The sequence below is a fragment of the Panicum hallii genome, chromosome 4 (genome assembly GCF_002211085.1).
Source record: "Panicum hallii strain FIL2 chromosome 4, PHallii_v3.1, whole genome shotgun sequence".
NCBI lineage: Eukaryota > Viridiplantae > Streptophyta > Magnoliopsida > Poales > Poaceae > Panicum > Panicum hallii.
Genome location: NC_038045.1, coordinates 5,796,175 through 5,816,566, shown reverse-complemented (window position 1 = coordinate 5,816,566; position 20,392 = coordinate 5,796,175). Strand labels below are relative to the sequence as shown.

General features: G+C 43.4%; 1 protein-coding gene across 2 annotated transcripts; it reads left to right on the top strand.

The window, feature by feature from the left end:
• Positions 1-1,279: 1,279 nt before the first annotated feature.
• Positions 1,280-19,568, top strand: LOC112888719 (DNA-directed RNA polymerase I subunit 1). Of its 2 annotated transcripts, none has more exons than XM_025955020.1 (21): positions 1,280-1,667; positions 3,257-3,426; positions 4,137-4,296; positions 4,375-4,671; positions 5,909-6,130; positions 6,216-6,395; positions 6,463-6,622; positions 7,251-7,438; positions 9,949-10,212; positions 10,844-10,932; positions 11,009-11,156; positions 11,384-11,593; positions 11,685-12,011; positions 13,642-13,786; positions 13,911-14,113; positions 14,212-14,414; positions 15,508-15,706; positions 15,815-16,113; positions 16,333-16,473; positions 16,678-17,521; positions 18,766-19,568. In XM_025955020.1, the coding sequence occupies exons 1-21, from the start codon at positions 1,644-1,646 to the stop codon at positions 19,312-19,314; spliced, it is 5,022 nt and encodes a 1,673-aa protein (XP_025810805.1). In that variant the 5' UTR covers positions 1,280-1,643; the 3' UTR covers positions 19,315-19,568. The 2 variants fall into 2 exon arrangements, with proteins under 2 accessions (XP_025810805.1, XP_025810804.1); XM_025955019.1 differs by having other exon boundaries at positions 16,672-17,521; positions 18,766-19,541.
• Positions 19,569-20,392: the final 824 nt, after the last annotated feature.

The following is a 20,392-nucleotide window of genomic DNA, read 5'->3' as shown; positions in this document are numbered from 1 at the left end:
ATACGGGTACGAGTCTGTGTCCGCGGGTACGGGCGCGGGTACAACTCTAAACCCAACGGGTATTTTCTAACGGGTTTGAAAAATTAATATCCGAATCCGCAAACCGCAAACCCGCTGACATGTGGGCCCGAATAACTCATATATATATAAATTTTAGGGTTTCTGAAACAGGCTCCCCGAACCCCGATTCCCCACCCGGCCAGTCCAGCCGCCCCCCCTCCCCTCCGCGGCTCCGCGCGCCCCCCACCTCCGCGCCCCCTCCCCCCCGCCCGCCCCGCCGGCCGGGCTACGCCTCCTGCCCGCCGAAGCCCTCCCCCCCAGCTCCGCCCGCGCGCCCCGCCGGCCGCCCCCAGCTCCGCCCGCACGCCCCGCCGGCCGCCCCCAGCTCCCCCCGCGCGCCCCGCCGGCCGCCCCCAGCTCCCCCGCGCGGCCCGCCGGCGGCGCAAGCTCCCCGCCCCCGCGGCCCCATCCCCGGCGCTGAGGGCAGGCCCTGCCCGCCGCGCCCCCCGGCCCGGCTCCGCCCGCCGGCGCCCCCCCCTCGGGCGCCCGCCCCCCCGCCCGCTGGAGGCGCGGCCCGGCCGGCGCAGGCCTCCGCCGCCCCACCCCCCCCTCGCGGCGGCGCCGGCTCCCGCCCCCGCTGAGGCCCGGCCTCCCGCCCCCCGGCCGGTGCAGGTAGGCAGCCAGAGCCAGGCGCCAGGCTTTGCCCCCCCCGGGTACACGGGCGTGCCCGCGGGTACGCGGATATCCGCGGATAGCGGATACGGGCGTCATTTCGTGCCCATGGCGGGTTGCGGGCGCGGGTGCGGTCACGGGTGTTAGCACGCGGGTACGGGTTTACAAAATTAATATCCGCGCAGATTTTGCCCGTTGCCATCCCTACCTCCACCGTCTTTATATCAATCTCAGTACACAGTTTCATGTACTATTATTAAAACTGAAAACTAGGTAACTCTACATGCTGAGTGTCATGAGCATAAAACTCCTATTTCATCTAATGAAACCCCCTCCTTCTCTCTTCTTACCATGTTAGCAAGATTGATGATGTGGCATAGAATTTAATGCCATAAAACTTCCAGCAAGATTGGCCGGGGCAGACGTTATGATACCCAATATTATTCTAGACGCTAAACGGTAAATAGTCGGTCAGTCTTTGTTTACCGCTTAAATAGTCCCTCAGCCGTTAGCCCGTTACGGAGGGGGAGCAGCCAGTTAGCCACTAAAACAGACAACTATTTACACGCACTGCCACACGCAAAAACACAAATAATTTGACGGTACGAAACCCCCGGGCCACTGCCTCCTCAACCCTAAACCCTCTGTCTCCCTCTCTCGGCGGCGGCGCCGCCCTCCGCTCTCCGGCCGGGCCCCCTGTCCCTCTCGCCCGCCCACGTCCCTCCGGCGGGGCCCTGCGTAAGCCCGCCGCCTCCGCCGCCACTACCTCCCTCAATCCCGACGCCTCTGCCTCCGACTCGAAAGCGCCGCCGCTGCTCTCCCCGCGCCACGCCGCCGGTCTCCCGGGTCGACAGGAAGCTCACTGCGGTGCCGCCTCCGGAAGACGCTCCGGCTGCCGTCCCTGTAGGTTTCGGCCTGCTCGTGCCCTCGGGAATCCGGCGAGGAGGAAGGGCGCACGCGCGGGGTCTGGCATGGCCGACTTGCGGGGTATTGAGGTTGGTGTCTGGCCCTCCCACTCCTGCGCTGGTTTCTTCATAATACTACAGTGGTTAAGCTCGCGGCAGCTATGATTTTCAAGTATCAGCTGGACTCACAAGTCCTTGTCATCTTCTGAGGTTCAGTTTTGTGCTCCGGGAACGATTTAGTTTCATCACAGCAGTGGAATAGCATGTTGTCGCGGTGGGCCTTGCGCTTTGATAACCTCCTAATTGGTCTCCCAGTGTGCCCTTGTCAATTCTCTAGGATAAGTTCATCTTAGGAGGCTTTCCATTCATGATTTAGTTAGGAGTGAGTGGTTTGAAACCTTTGCCAAATGGACGTGCTTGGTGATATAAAAACCTCTTCACTGCTAGGCGGTTAATTCATGTCACGTGACGTAAATCTAACGTGATGCATAGTTTTGAATCCTTACTCACAGGTGGTAAATGAAATCTTGCTTATCATAAGTCACCAAAATTTTAAAATAGAAAATTGACATTGGGATGGGGATTTTGGGTTAGGGTTTGGAGGTTTACCCTATCCTGGTGGCTGTGGCGGAAGCCTGTGCTGGCTCACCGGCCCACAGTGGTGGCAGGCGGAGGGGCACTGGCTGCCGGGGTGGAAGCTGTCTGGTGGGTGGTAGAGGTGGTGGGGGGCGTCAGACAATTGGGCATCGAAGGGTTAGTGGAGCCAGGTGGGAGGTGGTGGCAGTGGGAGAGCTTGGGAAGACGAGTCCGGGTGGTCAGGGAGGAGAGCAGGCGCGCTCGAGGTGGGGATGGCGCCGGCGGGTCTCGCTAGCTCTTCTTCGACGCTGATGAGGCAACTGGAACCTGAGGTGGAGCGACGCAAAGGGGGACTGCGCATGCATGCAGGGCAGCGGAGTTGTGTGGAATGGAGAGCGGGTAAGAAGAAGAAAGACATAAATGAAGAGGCCCGCTATCTGAAACATTGGATTTAGATTGAACGGTTAGAAAAAAGTGACTAATGTATAAATCAAATTTCAATCAACTGTTATGGAGATAGGCCTATATTTTTTTTACTAGATATGATGTGCTACCTTTTGTTACCTATGTTACATTTACATTACAGTTCGCTTAAACAGTAGCTAATATAATGAAAAACAAAGGTCTTGTCCTAGCACTTGAGTATTTGATCTGTTACTTTTGCAATTGATATAAAATTTAAGCTGTTTACATTTATCTTGTTGTTAAGCCTCTCGACCTGGTACCATATTGGTTTTAGCTGCTATTTGAAAGGTTGGTGCAGGTTCGTTCTTTTAGCTTTCAGTTTCCTGTTCACTGCATGTCGCTGCCCTTTTTTGTTCTTTACTTGCTGTAAGATTTTTTATTTGTTTATGTCATTATAATTGAAATAGCAGGTATTGCATCATTCCAAACAATTACTGGATATTGAAAGCTGAGCAATTTTCGGAAGAAATTTTCTCATCTTTTATTCTTTTTCTGTCTTTTCCTATTATGTTGGCAGCAAATCACTTGTTTCAGTCTCTATAGACTATGAATATCACACTATGGTGTCTTGTATTTGTGCGTCTTGTACTTACCTTATAATTCAGTCTATGATGTTATATTATTTACTTCTTGAGCAGGCAGCATCAGAGGAAGTGGATTCGATCCACTTCAGCTTCTATAGTGATGATGAAATTAAGAGGATCAGTGTTAAAAAGATCACCAAGTCAGAGCGCCTTGATGCCAAAAACCATCCTGTGCCAGGTGGATTACTTGATCCTGCAATGGGACCCATCAATGATACTGATACGTGAGTTCCCTATCCAACTTTAGAAATCTTGCTCCCAGACTTGCATCTTAATTACAGTGCTGAGTCTTAAGGATCAATTTATCAGGAAGCGACACGGTGTATTTTCTTGTGTTTTGATACCAATTTCTATATTTTTTTCAGAAATTAAATCATATGGCATTGCCTGTGCATCTTAGAACTGACTAACACCTTATTTAGCTTGCAAGATTATGACATGCTTAGATGTTGTTAAGACAAACACTGCAGATGTGAGCTCCACTTCCCGCTGGTGAAGGGAACAGCCACCATAGAATTGGTGCCCTAAATTGGTTAGACAAACCATTTTGTTGGCCAAGCGTAAACTGATTCCATTAATTATTTATTTAGATTTTGTGTCTTTTTCATTTTTATATGGGTCAGTTGAGGCCTGGTCGGGCAAGTTTGTGAAACAGAGTGAGTATCTATACATAATTTTTGCATCCAGCAGTGGGGAGAACATAATCTGTGTTGTGGAATACGGTTGTGGTGTATCTGTTGTATAGATCTGGGCAAACAATAGAAGTGACATTATTACTCGTTTTGGTAATTGAATTCAGTTTTGCTATCATTTACTGATTTATGTGACCCAAGGGAACATTTAAAGCAAACCTTGCGGGTGTGCTCCCTTGATTTTTTTTACGAGGGTAAAAATACGCTTCTAGATTCTGACTATGTCCAAATTTAATGTCCAGATGCAAGTGTTGTGGTCAGCATTCTGCTCGTTGCCCTGGTCACTTCGGCCACATTGAGTTGGCAAAACCATTGTTCAACCCTTTGCTGTTTATGAGTCTGACAAACCTTCTCCATGCCACTTGTTTCCATTGTCACAAGTTCCGTTTGAACAAGGAACAGGTGAGTCCATGTTTTTCTCATTAAGTACTAAGGTTTTGCATGCCACCACGTGATCTTATGGTGATTTTACTTTATTAGGTTGACAGATATGTGAATGAACTTGAACTGTTAGTAAAGGGTGATATTGCTCGCGCTAAAAATTTGGAAGACTCAGGTAAAGAAGCATCTCTTTCAGAGGAAGATGAAGACACTACTGAGGCCACTTCGGGTGATAAATCATCTCCTGAGAAAGACAAGAAAACCTGGACATCAATCCAACTGAAAGAGATTTTGTCTATTTTTTCCAAGATAATGAAAAAGAGAGCGAAGAAGTGTGCAAACTGCGACATGAAGAATCCATCAATCTCAAGTCCTATATTTGGCTGGCTGGTCAAGGTATATATGATTTCAGCAATTTTCGGTTAGTGCTTAGTTGTTGGTTCAAATTTCTGTAAACATATTAAAAAAAATTAGATATTTAATTTTGTTTGGTATTTGCTGAATTGCCATGTTTCTGATTAAATTGGGGCAGATAACGATCAGTTACCTAACATGTTTATGAAACTTAGACAACTGTTTCACTCTTTTTTAAAACTGATTCATTCAACCACCTTCTATCTACTGTAAATGCCAATGCTCTGCATATCTTTAGCCATTACACAACTTAATCTCTAGATTGTCGCTAAGAGAAAAAACCTTCAATGTGTATTTTAATCTATTCCTCTCGTAGCACTCCTGCTTAATCTCTCAAGTGTTAGTTTTAGAACCTATATAATTAAAAACTTCAGAGTTTTAGAACATGAGCAGGGGCGGAGCCTAGTGGAGGCCAAACTGCCCCCCCCCCCCCCTCCTCCCTTGACTCAGCAAAATCACTGAAGATCTAAGAATGCATCCATAGCTAGGAGGCCTCCATTTTCTTTGAAGCACCAGCCTAAGCTGTACGCTCCCTCCGGGAACAATTCAAATAACCAGGCCAGGGAGACACATGACCGTGAGGAGTGCACGGCTGCACACAGCTCGGTTGCGAAATAGTGCCCGAGCGCCTGGCGACAAGCCTCGCCGTACTCAGCCTTGTCTCGTTATCCACAGCACAAGCTACTGCACTCCTCACTCACCGGCAGCGCTCAAGCACTCTGTCCTAATTCCTTGGCTCATGCCATGTCGGTTCTCCAAAAAGGCAATAGCTGCTTATGCCCAACTGAACATTAGTATACACGTACTGGAAATCGATATGCTTATAGCTGCGGTTAGATGGACCACATGGATATAAAGTTAGTAGATTTCTCATCATAAGTATTTGTGTAAGCCTTTCTCACAAACATTAGATGACATCCCATAACTTCTATGTTGTTCATACACCACCAATGCCTCACTGGCATGTGGACTGGGCCCCACATGGCAACCACACACTGTGGCATATTGTGCATTGTTTAGTTTTTCAGTGGCAAGTACTGACATGAAATTCCCTGAAACTTCTCAACAACGTGCATGGAGAGAGGACTTTATTAGCAATATTTGTTTTGTGTTGGGTATGGTTGGTTTTAACCTGGATGTTAAATTTTCATTTGAAATTCTTAATGAGATTGCATTTGCTGATTCTTCATTACCTGTGATTGCATCTTCTGATTTATAGGACAGAAGTGCTTCTGCTGTAAGAGCAAATGCAATTGCCGACTTTAAACTTAAGGGAGATGGCAGTGCTCCCAACTCAGGGGAAACTGGGGTTTCTGGTCTTGACGAAAAACCAACTTCACCTCAGTCCAAAGGATCAATCAATGAAGGTAGACACCTTTCTGATGACAGTATTAAAGAAATGGTGGCATCATCAGGAAAGAAGCATCTATTGCCTACAGAGGTATATTTTGTTGTTTCTTGAGTTTAAAAGGGAAATGCAAGCTTTGGAAGCAGATCGCTAAGCATTTTCTTATTAACTGCATCAGGTTGAAATTATTCTCAAGGACTTGTGGAAAAATGAAGCCAAGTTCTGCATGTTACTTTGTGACTTCCAGCAGAATACATTAAGTGTATCAGAAAAGAGAAGGGGCTATGAGATGTTTTTCTTGAATAGTCTACTTGTTGCGCCAAATAGATTCCGTCCGTCAACTAGCTCTAGTCTTGGAGTAAGTATCTCAGTTATTTGACCGACTGAATTTTGTTCTGAGCTGACATTTTTAGGTGTTGTTGTAGATTATGGAACATCCCCAAAATGTTCTGCTAAGTAAAGTGCAAGAAGCCAATCTTTTGCTACAGAATAACAGTGCCGGTTCTAATCATATGGATGTTCTTAGAAGATGGATGGATCTACAACGAAGTGTAAATGTGTTATATGATAGTAGCAAAGGCCTCGGTAAGGATGTATTCTTTCCTTAATGATTTGGACTGGTGCCTTTTTCTTTAGTATACTCAGTAAGCACTAAAAAACAAGTATACTCTGTATTTTCTCTTTCTAAACCTTGGTGACTACTCCAATCAAGACTCAGCACATAATACTAGCTGGTGTTGTGCATTCATGCTGCATGCTACTGGAATTTGGAAATTAAATTGTTCGGACTAGTAAAGTCAACTTACACGATAAACACCTGTTGAAACAGTGTCACTTGTGCTGTCCTGAGGGGGCTATTTTTTTCTTGTTACTGTAGATTGGCCTTGCATGACTGTTCGTGACAGTATGGATTATGTAAGAATTGCCTCAGTCCTAGGCCTTTTCTTTCAATTGTGGGTGGTAGTGGATAATTATTGATGTTATTTGCCAAGGGACCACCTCAGTCCAAAGCTTCAGGGTATTTGAGAGCTGCTTGAAAATAAGTTTGTGTGTTCATTTAAGATGCAATCATCCTTGGGAAGGGTTGGGTTTGGTATAATCTTATTGTCTTTGCTCTACTCTATGCTCTAAAGCTAAATATCTTGAGTTCGTGACTTGTTTCATCTTCACCCACTATAAAGGTTTGATGGCTAAATGTTTATGTTGACGACAGCAAAAAGCGAGAAGAATGCTCATGGTATACGGCAATTATTAGAAAAGAAAGAAGGAGTTCTTCGACAGAAGATGATGGGGAAGAGGGTTAATTATGCATGCCGATCTGTTATATCTCCAGATCCGTATTTGGCTGTTAATGAAATTGGCATTCCTCCTGTTTTTGCAACACGGTTGACGTATCCTGAGGTATGTGCTCCAGCTGTCAATTATTGTACATTATTAAATTTGGAACTGCTTTGTTTATGTTTGTGCTCTGACTTGTCTTGACTCCCTCCCCCCCTTCCTCCCCTTTTTTAAAACTACAACTTGCTTTCACCTTTACGATCACTTCTTTACCAATTTTCCTTGAACCCATATGTAATCTAAGTGGTAAATCCAGCTAGCAAGAAACCTATTTATTTTTATCTGGTGTTTCAAACTTTTGTCTAACGATTTTTTTTGCAGAGCCGAAAGTAGTTTTTAGCCTAATGAGCGAGAATGAATGTTGTGCACTTTGATGTGCTGATATCAGGACTCAGGAGTTCCACCCAGTTGCGACTTAGACAGCCTGTTCTTTAGTGCAATGACCTATCTGGTTCTGTGCATTAAATGCTCCTGAAGTAGCTGTTACACACATAATCAGCCAGTCCAAACCTTCAGAACTTCTATGCACCTGGTAAACATTGGTACTGGTTCTTTTGATTACCCCATTCAATGACAGGCTGGAATGCTCTGGCTCTTCTGGACAGAACTTCAAAAAATTAGCCCCGGTTGGTCTTGAACATCTGATTTGTTAAGACTTTACCATCCAGGTGGTGTGTCCAGCTTTTTGGCATTAGCTGGCGAAGGGTTCAACAGTGTCAAAGTGCATGATTTTCAACAGTGTCAAAGTGCATGATCTTTCTCTATGGATGCAAATAAATCAAATATAAGGTTTCAAACCCTAAAGTGAAATATATGCTAGTCTGAGTCTGAGGCACTCAAGCAAATTGAAAGTACTGGTCAATCAGTCTCTCTGTTTGGCATGGCTTATTTGCAGCTTATGCTTTTTTTAAGCTACGATGATTCCCAAGGCCTAGCTTATTTACTGCTGTTACGAGAAGCGCTTCTCCCGTTTTAACTAGCGAAGTGGAGAAAACCCCAGATTTTTCCACATCACTCGCGCTTCTCTTCCTGTGCTGCTCCTCACCGCGTCTCTCCCACGCTGCTTCTCGCCTGCGTCTCTCCCTACCACGCTGCCGAGGTGCCGATGCACGGCGACGAGCAGCAGTTGACCTGAGCCCGATTCCCTCCCTGATCCTAGTTCCGGTGAGGGTAAGCGCATGGCAGCGGACTCTCGATTAGTTCGATGGCGGTGGGATGGGGACGATAAACTACAGGACCATTGAGGGACAGGGAGGGCCTTCCTCGAGTGTATTGGCCCCTCCACCATCATCGGGACCCTCCATGGAGACCGACGGCCTCGTTGTTGACGACGAGATAGTCCAGTGATTGCTAGGATGGGCCCAGTGAGCCCTTGCTCCTCTAGTGCAGCATCCCTTCCTCGTGATGGTGACGGTGATGGCGAGCCCTTCTTCTTTTGGCCCGGCGGCCCTTCCCAGCGTCTGCGTCCGCGAGCTATGGGCTGATAACAGGTGAGTCCCACAGGTGAAGCGGTAGAAAAGCTAGGTGTGCCAAAGGTCATCAGCTTTAATCTAGCAGCTTCTAAAGGAAACGGTTTGTGTGGGGCTGTGGGCAGCAGGAGAAAAGCTGGCTTAAAAATAGTTTAAGCTGTAGCATCCTAGACTGTGATCCAAACTCTTGGATAGGTATGATGTTATGATGTACGTATTCTAGAAGCAAGATCATGAGATGTCCCTATAACACATCACTGACGTCATGAAGGCTTTCGCTGTCGATGAGTGATGACCATATGCTAATTTTTTTCTTTGATTCTCATGTTTCAGCATCATTAGCCTTCAATTTAGAGTAAAGTCCACCGCCAGTCCTCAAACTTAATTTTGTGAGTTTGGGGACTGGGATGACACAACTTTACAAGTTTGAGGACAGACGGTGGACTTTACTGTTCAGTTTACCTTTGACTTGAGGAATTTCCAAGAACCTGGATTTATTGCTACTTTTCTGGCAATACTTCCATTTTGCTGGGACCATTCCTTCATATTCTCAATGAAATTGATCATCAATCAACCAACTAGGGGCCTAGATGCTTCTTTACTACAGTAGCATATGAACTGTATCCTTCTGGCAGTGCAGCATAGTGTGAAGCTGTACTGCTCTGCAATGGTCCCCAGCCATTTGCCTATGGGTCACCTGACTTGAGATATAATAATACCGGATCCAGATACGAATGCCTCTTGAGACTAGTTGGTTTCTCAATGCAAGTCATATAAGTGTAAGATTTCTTCAACCAGGTGTATTTGTACAGATAGACATGTGGACTTGATCTTTTATTGCACTTTTGGTAGCTTGTGTAGTGATTTCTTTTTTTCGTTAGGATCACACTGAATTCCTAGACTTCCATTTTTTTTCAAGATGCTACAGCTATAACAAAACAAATGCAGAAACTGTTGTATATTAGAATAATCTTCTTTTCTTCTTTCAAATACTCTTCTACTAATAACTAAAGTTTAGCTGCTCGTTCCAGGAACTTGTTATCCTTGAATCGTTAATTAGGGTGACTTTCATAATTTTTGACATTGTTATCTTTTTCTCCGCAGAAAGTAACACCCTGGAATGCAAAAAAACTACAAGAAGCTGTAAGAAATGGTGCTGATGTTCACCCAGGTGCAACACATTACAGGGACAATGATAACATGTATAAGTTACAGGCAGCTCCTGCCAAACGCCGTGCCATTTCTAAGCTGCTACCTGCGTCCAGAGGATCAATTTCTCAGCTAGGGAAAGACCCTAATTGCGAATTTGAAAGCAAGGTTGTATATCGACATCTTCAGGATGGTGACATTGTACTTGTCAATAGGCAGGTATGATATTATTGCAGTTCCATATTCTTCAGCAGCAATGTCTGAAAAGAAATCTTCCTCCACTCCCATTGAGACACCATTTCAGCAAAGTGGTGTTTGTTTGCGATTACTTGTTGTTTTGTTTTTAATACGCAGCTCAGGCATGCAGATACCCATGTTTGCTTATTCTTAGAAGTGGTATAGAAATGGACGGATGATTGTTGGGGGCAGAATCTTCTAAAAGGGGGTGCATAATTCTTTATTCTATGTGCCTAGATAAAAGGACAAATCTAAGTTAGGGTGCAGAGGTAACAAGTGATACATGATAGAGGTTGTGATTCCATAATGATCATGAGTTGACACTTAGATCAAACCTGAATTCAATGTTAACATATCTGAGTTCAGGCAAGTTCTTGCCTGCTCTCCCAAATGTTTTAAAGCACACATTGGGAAGTGACTGAGTATTGGTTTTGCAATGACTCACCATTGTGCTCCTAACCATACTGATTATAATTCTGTACAATACTACAATACAGTGGCATTGTGGGCGATAGAGCTATTACTCAATTTTATCAATTAGCCATGATGTGGATCTTCCAGTTCATGGGTCACCTATTTCCCTAATCTCATTTTTCTTGCATGTGATTCAAAGCCTACTCTTCACAAGCCCAGCATGATGGCTCATTTTGTTCGTGTGTTGCCTGGAGAAAAGACGATACGAATGCACTATGCCAATTGCAGGTATTGATTTTTTTTAATCCATGCTGCAGTGTCCTTTTGCCTATATCATGTGTAATTGCCTGCTGTCTCTTTTTAGCACCTACAATGCTGATTTTGATGGAGATGAGATGAATGTGCACTTCCCACAAGATGAAATATCTCGTTCTGAGGCTATGAATATTGTTGACGCAAACAAGCAATACATTGGTCCTAGGAGTGGGGATGCTGTCAGAGGTCTCATACAGGTATAGTATGCAGACGGAATCGTGATATCTTGATTCTTTTGTGTACTGTAATAATCGAATACACATTTAATTTGCTTATCCAGCAGTTTAATGTCAAATGCATCTTTCCTCATTAGCGAACTAATTCTCCCAGCTAGACAAAACCATGTTTTCTTTCCTTTTTCTGTAACTAACAAAAAGTTATTGTTCTCTTTTACGCTAAACTTGTTTTGTTTTGCATTTTGTAGGACCACATTGTTGGTGCTGTACTACTGACAAAACAGGACACTCTTCTAAGCCGTGAAGAATATAGTCAGCTTGTCTATGGGTCTTGCATGCCCTCAAATTGTGGCCCTCATCAACCTGGTACAAAAGTGTCTGCTATTAAGGATGGTGGTGCACTAGAACTTGTTCCTCCTGCTATTTTGAGACCAAAGCCCTTATGGACAGGAAAACAGGTTAGGTATTTCTGAGTTCTGATAACAATTCTCTGCTGCTGATGTTGTGATTCAATCTTGGGAATTGCATAAAAATGTTCTTTGTTTACAGGTTATAACAACCATCTTGAATCATTTAACAAAAGGTCGTCATCCATTTACTGTGGAGCAGAAGGGAAAAATAACAAAAGAATTTCTAATCCCTGGAGAACTCCATGATGCTAAGGATAAAGACCCTTCTGCTGAAGAAGAAGAAATAAAAAAAGATATTTCTGAGCTGGTTTTATATGTTCGTGGTAATGAGCTCATAAAGGGCATGATAGATAAGGCCCAGTTCGGGAAGTACGGCATAGTTCATACAGTTCATGAATTCTATGGTGCAGATACAGCTGGAATACTGCTCTCAACATTCAGCCGCTTGTTTACGCTTTTCTTGCAGGTAAATTGAGAAGTAGGGCTACCATTTTTTTAATTATTATGGGTGATTCACCAGTTACATCTTTAGTAGTTCTAAGTGTACTCTATTACTCTTGCCTAAATGTCTAACTGAACTAAAACATTTATATCATGAAAATTCACTAGTAGTAAACTATAAATGTTCTATATTGAATGCTTTTGCGCAACTAAGGCATTTACCGAATTTAAGTGTACTCTATTACTCTTGCCTAAATGTCTAACTGAACTAAAACATTTATATCATGAAAATTCACTAGTAGTAAACTATAAATGTTCTATATTGAATGCTTTTGCGCAACTAAGGCATTTACCGAATTTATGCGCCCAAGCTTAGTGTGCTCTGTATGTTTGGCCATAGGACATAATTTGAGGTGCTGATTTATTTTTTATTTTGTTTTTCAAATAACAAGACCAGCCTCCAGCGGGCATTCGAACAGATCCAAATTGCCTTGGAAATGTGGAACTTGATTTGTTTGGCGCAAAATATGTTATCTAGTATCACAACATTAAACTTCTAGATGGGCCATGGGGGCCACTATGGAAGGAAAAGAAAGAGGTTGGATGTGTGTTTCAGGGTTCAGACTGCTTTTAACTGGAAAGAATCACCATCAAGCTGGTTGGTTATTTTAAACTACACTCGTTGAACAAATTAGAGCACAGTCATATGGCAGCACATAAAAGTCACTTTTGCAGTGATGCATATCCAGTATATGTGTACTCTGTACATAGGAAAATTTTGCTTATCTGACACAAAAGCTTTAATTGACTTATTTTGTATTTCCCAATCAGTGCATACTACGTTCTCCATCCACAAATATAAACATTCCTGGTATTTTTAGGACAGATTAATAAGATTGGAAGTAAAATACTAATATCATATTTAAAAGGAAGGAATCACTGCTGCATGTGCTTCGCTTAACAGCATGCATGTGCCTGCCTTATTGAGTGCCTGGGGTGCGAGCTGAGAGGGAAAGTTGTTGACGCGCATGACATGGAACAAAAATCCCATGAATGCTTATTTTCATGGACAAATTTCAAATGCTAGGAGTGCTTGTATTTGTGGATGGAGGTTGTAGTTGTTTTAGTAAATTGCTGATTTTGCTTAGTCCTTCCATCCTTTTTTGGCATATCATGCAGTACCAGCTGCTGCACTGGTGAAGTAGGTCTGAGCTATGTGAATGGTCTACTGGTACAGACCTTACTGAGTAATTCCATATATGATATTTAAGATGTAACCAGAATATATTTTAATCATAATATCATCAGATCAGATGCTACTGTTATCAGGTCTACCGAAATTTGTTGACACCAGATCTCAATTGGATCTTGTAGGATGAAATCTCTTGGTCCCACTGTTGAGGATGATCTTGTGATGCATATGTTGTTTTGAGTTTGAGTGCATTTGTGCTGATCAGCAGTTCCACATAAGATAAGATGACTAATATATTATCCAATTTGTATCATCCTTTTTCTAAGCAGTTTTGTGGTTGTGCACTTAATTTTCCTTTTTGCTTTGAGCCTTCCACAGTTTTTTTTTGTTTCTTTCAAGCACAAAAGTTGTTATTGGTTTGTGATATTGTGATTGATGAAGTAAGTCACTGTAAATTTTTCAGTTGCATGGGTTTACTTGTGGGATAGATGACCTGCTACTACGCCAACAATCCAACAAAACTAGAATGGAAATTCTCGCTGAAAGTGAAAAGTGTAGTGAAATTGTCCACAAGAAATTTACACAAAGAACTGAAGAGGGTCTTGAAGGTTCGTGGAATGCTATACCAAGACAAGGCATTTGCATGCAATAAAATCGTTGATTTATTGAATTTACCTTTCTGTTTGCACCCTTAGCTACATGTTGATTGTTTATTTGCTAACTTTTAAACAGACCCGATATTGCGAATGGAGGTGGAGAAAGTTATAAGAAGTAATGGTGAATTTGCCACAGTTAAGTTGGACAGAATGATGAGTAATGAACTAAATGAAATAACGTCTGTAGCCAATAAAAAATTATTGCCTTATGGTCTACAAAAGCCTTTTCCTGGAAATTGTCTCTCCCTTATGACTGCAACTGGAGCTAAAGGTGGCATGGTAAGTTTTTCTTCAGTCAGAACTTAATATACTGCATTATTAATTTACCTGGGAAGCAGATTGAGGCTAATATGGAACTGTTTTATTTGTCTTGATAGGTCAACATGACACAAATATCATCATTGCTAGGCCAGCAAGCGTTAGAAGGAAAGCGTGTTCCACGGATGGTTTCTGGGAAGACTTTGCCATGCTTTCCGCCATGGGATACTTCTTCAAGAGCTGGCGGTTTCATCTGTGATCGATTTTTAACTGGTTTGCGCCCTCAAGAGTATTACTTTCACTGTATGGCAGGCAGAGAGGGGTATTTTTCCTTAACTCTTTTCTGATACATAATAACCATACATTTGCATCTGTACTGTCCTCACATTAGGTTTCTTAAAAAAAGCATGCAGCATATCAGGAACCTGTGATAGCCATAAAACAGGCAGGTACTGACACTGCCTTTTCCACACCGTTGGTTTGTTAGCCGTTCGTCTTTAACTTCCACAGGACCAGTGGTACCAAAATGCTTGAAAAGCGCTGGTTGGCTTTTGGGTCTGCAGGCCTAGCGCAAACATTAGCATTCATTATCCATAGTTCCCACATAAATTGTACCCGCCCGTGAGATGCCAAAATGTTTTAAAAATGCTGCTTTTTTTTGGTCCATAAACCACCAATACCCTGTTTCATTCAGTTTGGACTTTGAACACTTGTGCCTGAATTCATAAATTCCAGGCTAGCCTTTAGTTTGCACATGGATTTATATGCTTTTTGTAAAAGTAAAAGCAGGGAAACCTTTTTTTTTTTAAAAAAAAGGTGTGCACATGGGTATCCATAGTAAGTTGGGGATATGTGTATTTGCCCAAAAACTGTGGTTACTTTCTTTGTGTACCTATTGGTGATCATCAATGCTCGATAGCTCTTCCTACATCTGAACTGCATTTGCTTATTGGTGTACAAGCAAGCATTAGATGTAGCATCTCAAGGTTGTATAGACATCGTACTCACGCTGAGGTTTGAACTAATGTGGGTATCCGTCAGTTGTGCATCTCAATAAACTGTATGGATATGAATTGGTTGACTACATTATTTTTGGTGTATGTGGAGGTGATGGTTGATTTGGGATTTGAAGTAGGTTGGTCCTAACAAAGATGCAAGCCGTATGAATCTGTTATGACCTCCACTTGCATGTTGTGGCGAGTATATTTTATTTATTCTGAGTTTTGATGCCCATGAAAGGAATTTACATCTTCTTGACAAAATGATTGTCATATTTTAAAAGATGATAAGTTTCATACTCATTTGTAACTAGTACAGGATAATCCTACCATTAGAAGATATGCAAAATTCTGGATGTTTCTGCCACGTATATGCTTAGGATTTACAATATTTAAATATTTGTGCGTTCTTTGTAGGTTGGTTGACACAGCAGTCAAGACATCCCGCAGTGGATATCTTCAGCGTTGTCTTATTAAATGTCTGGAATCGTTGAAAGTCTCATACGATCACACTGTACGGGATGTTGATGGATCAATTGTACAGTTCTGCTATGGAGAAGATGGAGTTGACGTGCTGAAAACTAGCTTTCTCAACAAGTTCAAAGAACTTGCTGATGTAAGACATTCAATACTCAGCTATAAGCCACCTTGAATTAGAAGTATGTCTCTCTTTGGTTTGTTTGGTGGTCTTTCTAATTGTGTGCTAATTTGATCCAAATTACAGAACAAAAAAGTTGTCCTTGACAAGATAGGTGGCCATAATCAGATATCCTTTGACCAGAAAGGAGAAAAGAATGAGCAGTTACCAAACTTTAATTGCTACATTACTGAACTGCCTAAGAAGTTGAGTGATGAAGCAGCCACGTTTCTTCAGGTATCAAAGGAAAAGAAAAGCTGTGACATTGATGAGGAGGAACTACTGAAGTTACTGAAAATCAAATACATATATAGTCTTGTAGATCCAGGTGAGGCTGTTGGTGTGGTTGCTGCTCAGTCAATAGGAGAACCTTCAACGCAGATGACGTAAGGGGCTCTCTTATATACTTCTTGACGTTCCCATATATTGATTTCTCCAGTCTATGCTAGACCTTTCACGGGTGGACTTGTATTGGGCAAGGGATGGAGTAGTATTTTGTGCTGACTGAAGTTTTTTCTTTCTTTTGGGTATTGTTGCACTGCTTATTTATGTTACATTTCAATTGGTGATAAAACAACTCAAATATTGTTTACTATGCATTGCAGGCTCAACACTTTTCATCTTGCTGGAAGGGGTGAGATGAATGTAACACTTGGTATACCTCGTTTAAAAGAAATTCTGATGACTGCATCAGCTAATATTAGTACGCCTTTTATGAAGTGTCCTCTGCTTAAAGAAAAGACTAGGTGAGCTTTATTTGTGGTTACTTTCTGGATAATTAGTGTTCTTAGTTTGGTTGCTGCTGTCATTTGCTTAACTCTGTATCAAAGCTTGTCTTCCTAATATCCTACCAAACATGATTGTAATCTCCATCGAAATGTACTGCTAACTTCATGTGCACTAAATTTTCAAGATATGGGCTTTCATTCGCTATTTATGTGAAGGTCTAGGGGTGATGCTGAGCGGGTGGCTGCAAAGTTTAGAAGAGTTTGTGTGGCTCATATAGTGGAGAAAATTGAAGTATGCACAGTTCCTTTTTACAACAATAATGGGCATGTTTCGACCCTGTACAAGCTACAAATGAAACTTTACCCCCAGGAGCGTTACCCTCTATCGGATCTTACTGTAGATGAGTGTCAGACAACCTTGAGAAAAGTTTTTGTTGATGCAATGGAACATGCAATTGATAAGCATCTAGATCTGCTACGCAAAATTAATAAAATCCGTGATGTTAAGGTAGAAGATACAGAGGGCTCATTATCAGATGGTGGTGAAGAATCTGAAAGTGGACATGCTGATGGTGAAGACACTGGTATGAGTGATGGTGATGATGAAAATGATGATGAAGATGATTTGGGAGCTGATGCAGAAAAGAGGAAACGACAAGAGAAAGATGAGATGGAGTATGATGATGATACTGAAAACGAAGGGGAAATAGATAGTGAATCTGAGGAAGTGACCAACATTAAACGTCAGAGTGAGGAGGATCCTGCTGAGTCAGGTGACGATTTGCAAGAGGCTGAGGAAGAACACAAAACCTCAAAGTCTGAGATGACTTCAGTGGGCGAAGTGTCATATTCTTCCAAAAAGGGGGCAAATTCAAAAGATAAGCACAAGGCAGCTAAACTTCAAGAAAAAATGCAAACTGATGGTAAATCAGATGAGAGTAAACCGGATCAAATAACTTATAAGCGTGGGAAAAAAATACAACGGACTGTCCATGTTGAATCCAAAGGTTTGGATTTTGAGATTCACTACGCCTTTCATGATGAACCTCACATTTTACTAGCACAGGTAACTTCTTCATACTCATGAAAACTTCAATTTTATTTCTGTTACTAGTTACTGTGAAAGTCAAGATATTTCCTTCATTTAGTTGACTACCTTTTACTTAAATGGTGATCTTATACAATGTCTGCCAAAGCTGTAATTCTCAGGAATATCTACTCCCTGTTTTTTTACATGTCACATTAGTTTTGTCCTAAGTCAAACTTATCCAAATTTGACCAAGTTTATAAGATAAATATAACATCTATACTACCAAACATATGCCCTATCAAAATATATTCCATAATGGATTTCATGAAGCAAATTTGGTATTCTAGATGTTATATTTTTCTATAACTTGGTCAAAGTTGGACAAATTTGACTTAGGACAAACCTAATGTGACATGTAAAAAAAACAGAGGGAGCACATCACTATTGAAAACTAAAATATTCACGCTAGTAAAAGAGTCCCATCCTGTGCGAGTGCTGGCGGGCAGGTGGGAGCACAGAAAAAAGAGTGTGGGAGCATGGCTGAGAGGATAGGAAAGGAAGGGAATGTGGCAGAGGGATGAGAGAGACGGCTGACGCCGCAGATGAAGCGGCCATGGCACAGGCCGTGCATTTGAGTGGCAGCTGTATCAATGGAGGTGGTTCCTGGTGAAACCAAGGATACCAGAGTGAAGAGGAGGATGCTGGCTGTCCATTTTGCTAATCTCTGATGTGAGATGGTGATCAGTGGGGACTGTTGTTGTCCTGCAAGGAGAGTGGAGCGGCGAGGGGGGAAGGGAGGAAGAGTTGCGGCGGCGGCCAGTGATGAAACCTAAGGGTTATGTATGGAGTTCGGATCGAAGGGGTAGGGAGCTTTGGGAAAGTGGTGGGCTGACTGGGCCAGAAGACAGCAGGCTGAATGGCTGATGGCCTACCTCTTCCTAATTTCCTTCATTTTTCTTTTTTCCCTTTTATCTTTATTAAAGCAGTGAATGTGTTGCTTCACTTTGGATGGTTACACAACAATAAACTATTACACAATAGAATATCTTTTAAGTATGTCTATTTTTCCACTATAAATCCAAAAATTACTATGTATTATGGCAACAATTAATGAACCCACAAACGCACAATCGTGTTTAATCTATGTTTACTTGTTGACCTAGAGCTTTTTGGAACCTTGCCAGACAGCATCAATATTACCCCTTGTTGGCACAATATATTACCTGGGATGGAGTGTAATTATAGCGATTTTTAATGGCTGTTTTTATTTCCTTGTTCAGATTGCCCAGAAGACAGCTAGGACTATTTTTGTGAAGGCCTGCGATAACATTGACCAATGTTCAGTCTTGCCAAGGGATGATAGCCCTCCTATGTATCTGGAAACGTCCGGAGTGAACTTTGAACTTTTCTGGAACCTTACAGACTACATCAGCATCAATGAGATCAGGTCAAACGACATCCATGCAATGCTGAAGACATATGGGGTGGAGGCTGCACGGGCCACCATCATCCAGGAAGTGAGTGGCGTGTTCGGCGTCTACGGCATCGAAGTGGACATGAGGCACCTGAGCATGATCGCTGACTTCATGACCTTTGACGGCGGGTTCCGGCCCATGAACAGGCTGGGGATGGGCCAGTTGAGCACCTCACCGTTTGGCAAGATGACGTTCGAGACGGCGACCAAGTTCATCGTCGATGCGGCCACGCATGGGGAGGCGGACTCACTAGAGTGCCCCTCGGCCAGTGTCTGCCTCGGGAAGCCAGCCAAGGTGGGGACGGGGACCTTTGGTTTGCTACAGAACCTTGGCGTGGAGCAGCCCATGATGTAAGCCTGGTTGGTTCCACAAATTTTGGCCCACGCTGCTTGTAGGAAAGAAAAAGGTAGGATATTTTTATGGTTGCTGGTCTTGCTGCTTCCGTGGGAGCACCGTGAAGCTGTTGAGACCGTGCGCTAAGATATAGGAAGCTATGTTCTGTAGATTGAATATTTATGTGTAATGCTGGTATTGACGGTGTAGGCTATCTCTGGAGTGTGTGTGGAATTGCCGTTTTGTTGCGCGGGTATCGTTTTCGATGCTGTTTATTCGTACCGGTGTACTCCGGTCAGTCGCCAGATGCGCAAGAGAAGCACCCATCTTTTGGGCCGGGCCAAGGCAGGTCACACGACGGCCCTGAGCCGTGCCCGGGGATCCATTGTCATTCACTGGCCCACTAGCAAAAGCACACGCGACCGGACGAATGTGCACGCTGCTGCGTACACGCGCCAGTACGCCAGATTCGTTCGTCTCGGGCGCAGGCGCCGCCGGTGCTCTTGCCCCAGCGATCGCGATCCGGCACTTGTACGCGCCGCGGTGCTGACAGTGACGGCACGGCCGGGCCGGGCCGGGACAGCCTGCGCCGGCGAATCCCGCACAGCTCACCACTCATACCAAGACGTTGCCGGCCACGGCCTTTGTCCGGGCCGGCTGGTCTGCAGCAACAAGTCCGGCGAGCAATCCGTAGTACGCGTCGATCATCCTTGCTGCTAGTGCTAGCTTGCTAGTTGATCTTTGGCTGGCTCGTAAAGGCAGCAGAGAAATATTCCAAATTTCAGCCACCTCAACCTGAAGGCAGGATGCTGCTGTGTATGAATGGTATTAGGAGTACACGATGTCGACTTGATGCCTGCCTTTCCAACAAGCTGTCTAGAATCACACCAAGCCATGACAACTGATCCAGGGGCCATTGAGGATTAATGAGCAACAATTGCTCCTCTCCTTTTTTTTAAAAAAAAACTTTTCCGTTTTCGGAGAAACAGCAAGTCTGATTGATTGTTCAAGTCGAGACTCGCACTGTTACGTGCAAGGTTGTTATTGTCTCTGGTTTGAGAAAAACAAAAACAGGGAACAGGGGGTGGCTGATGCAATG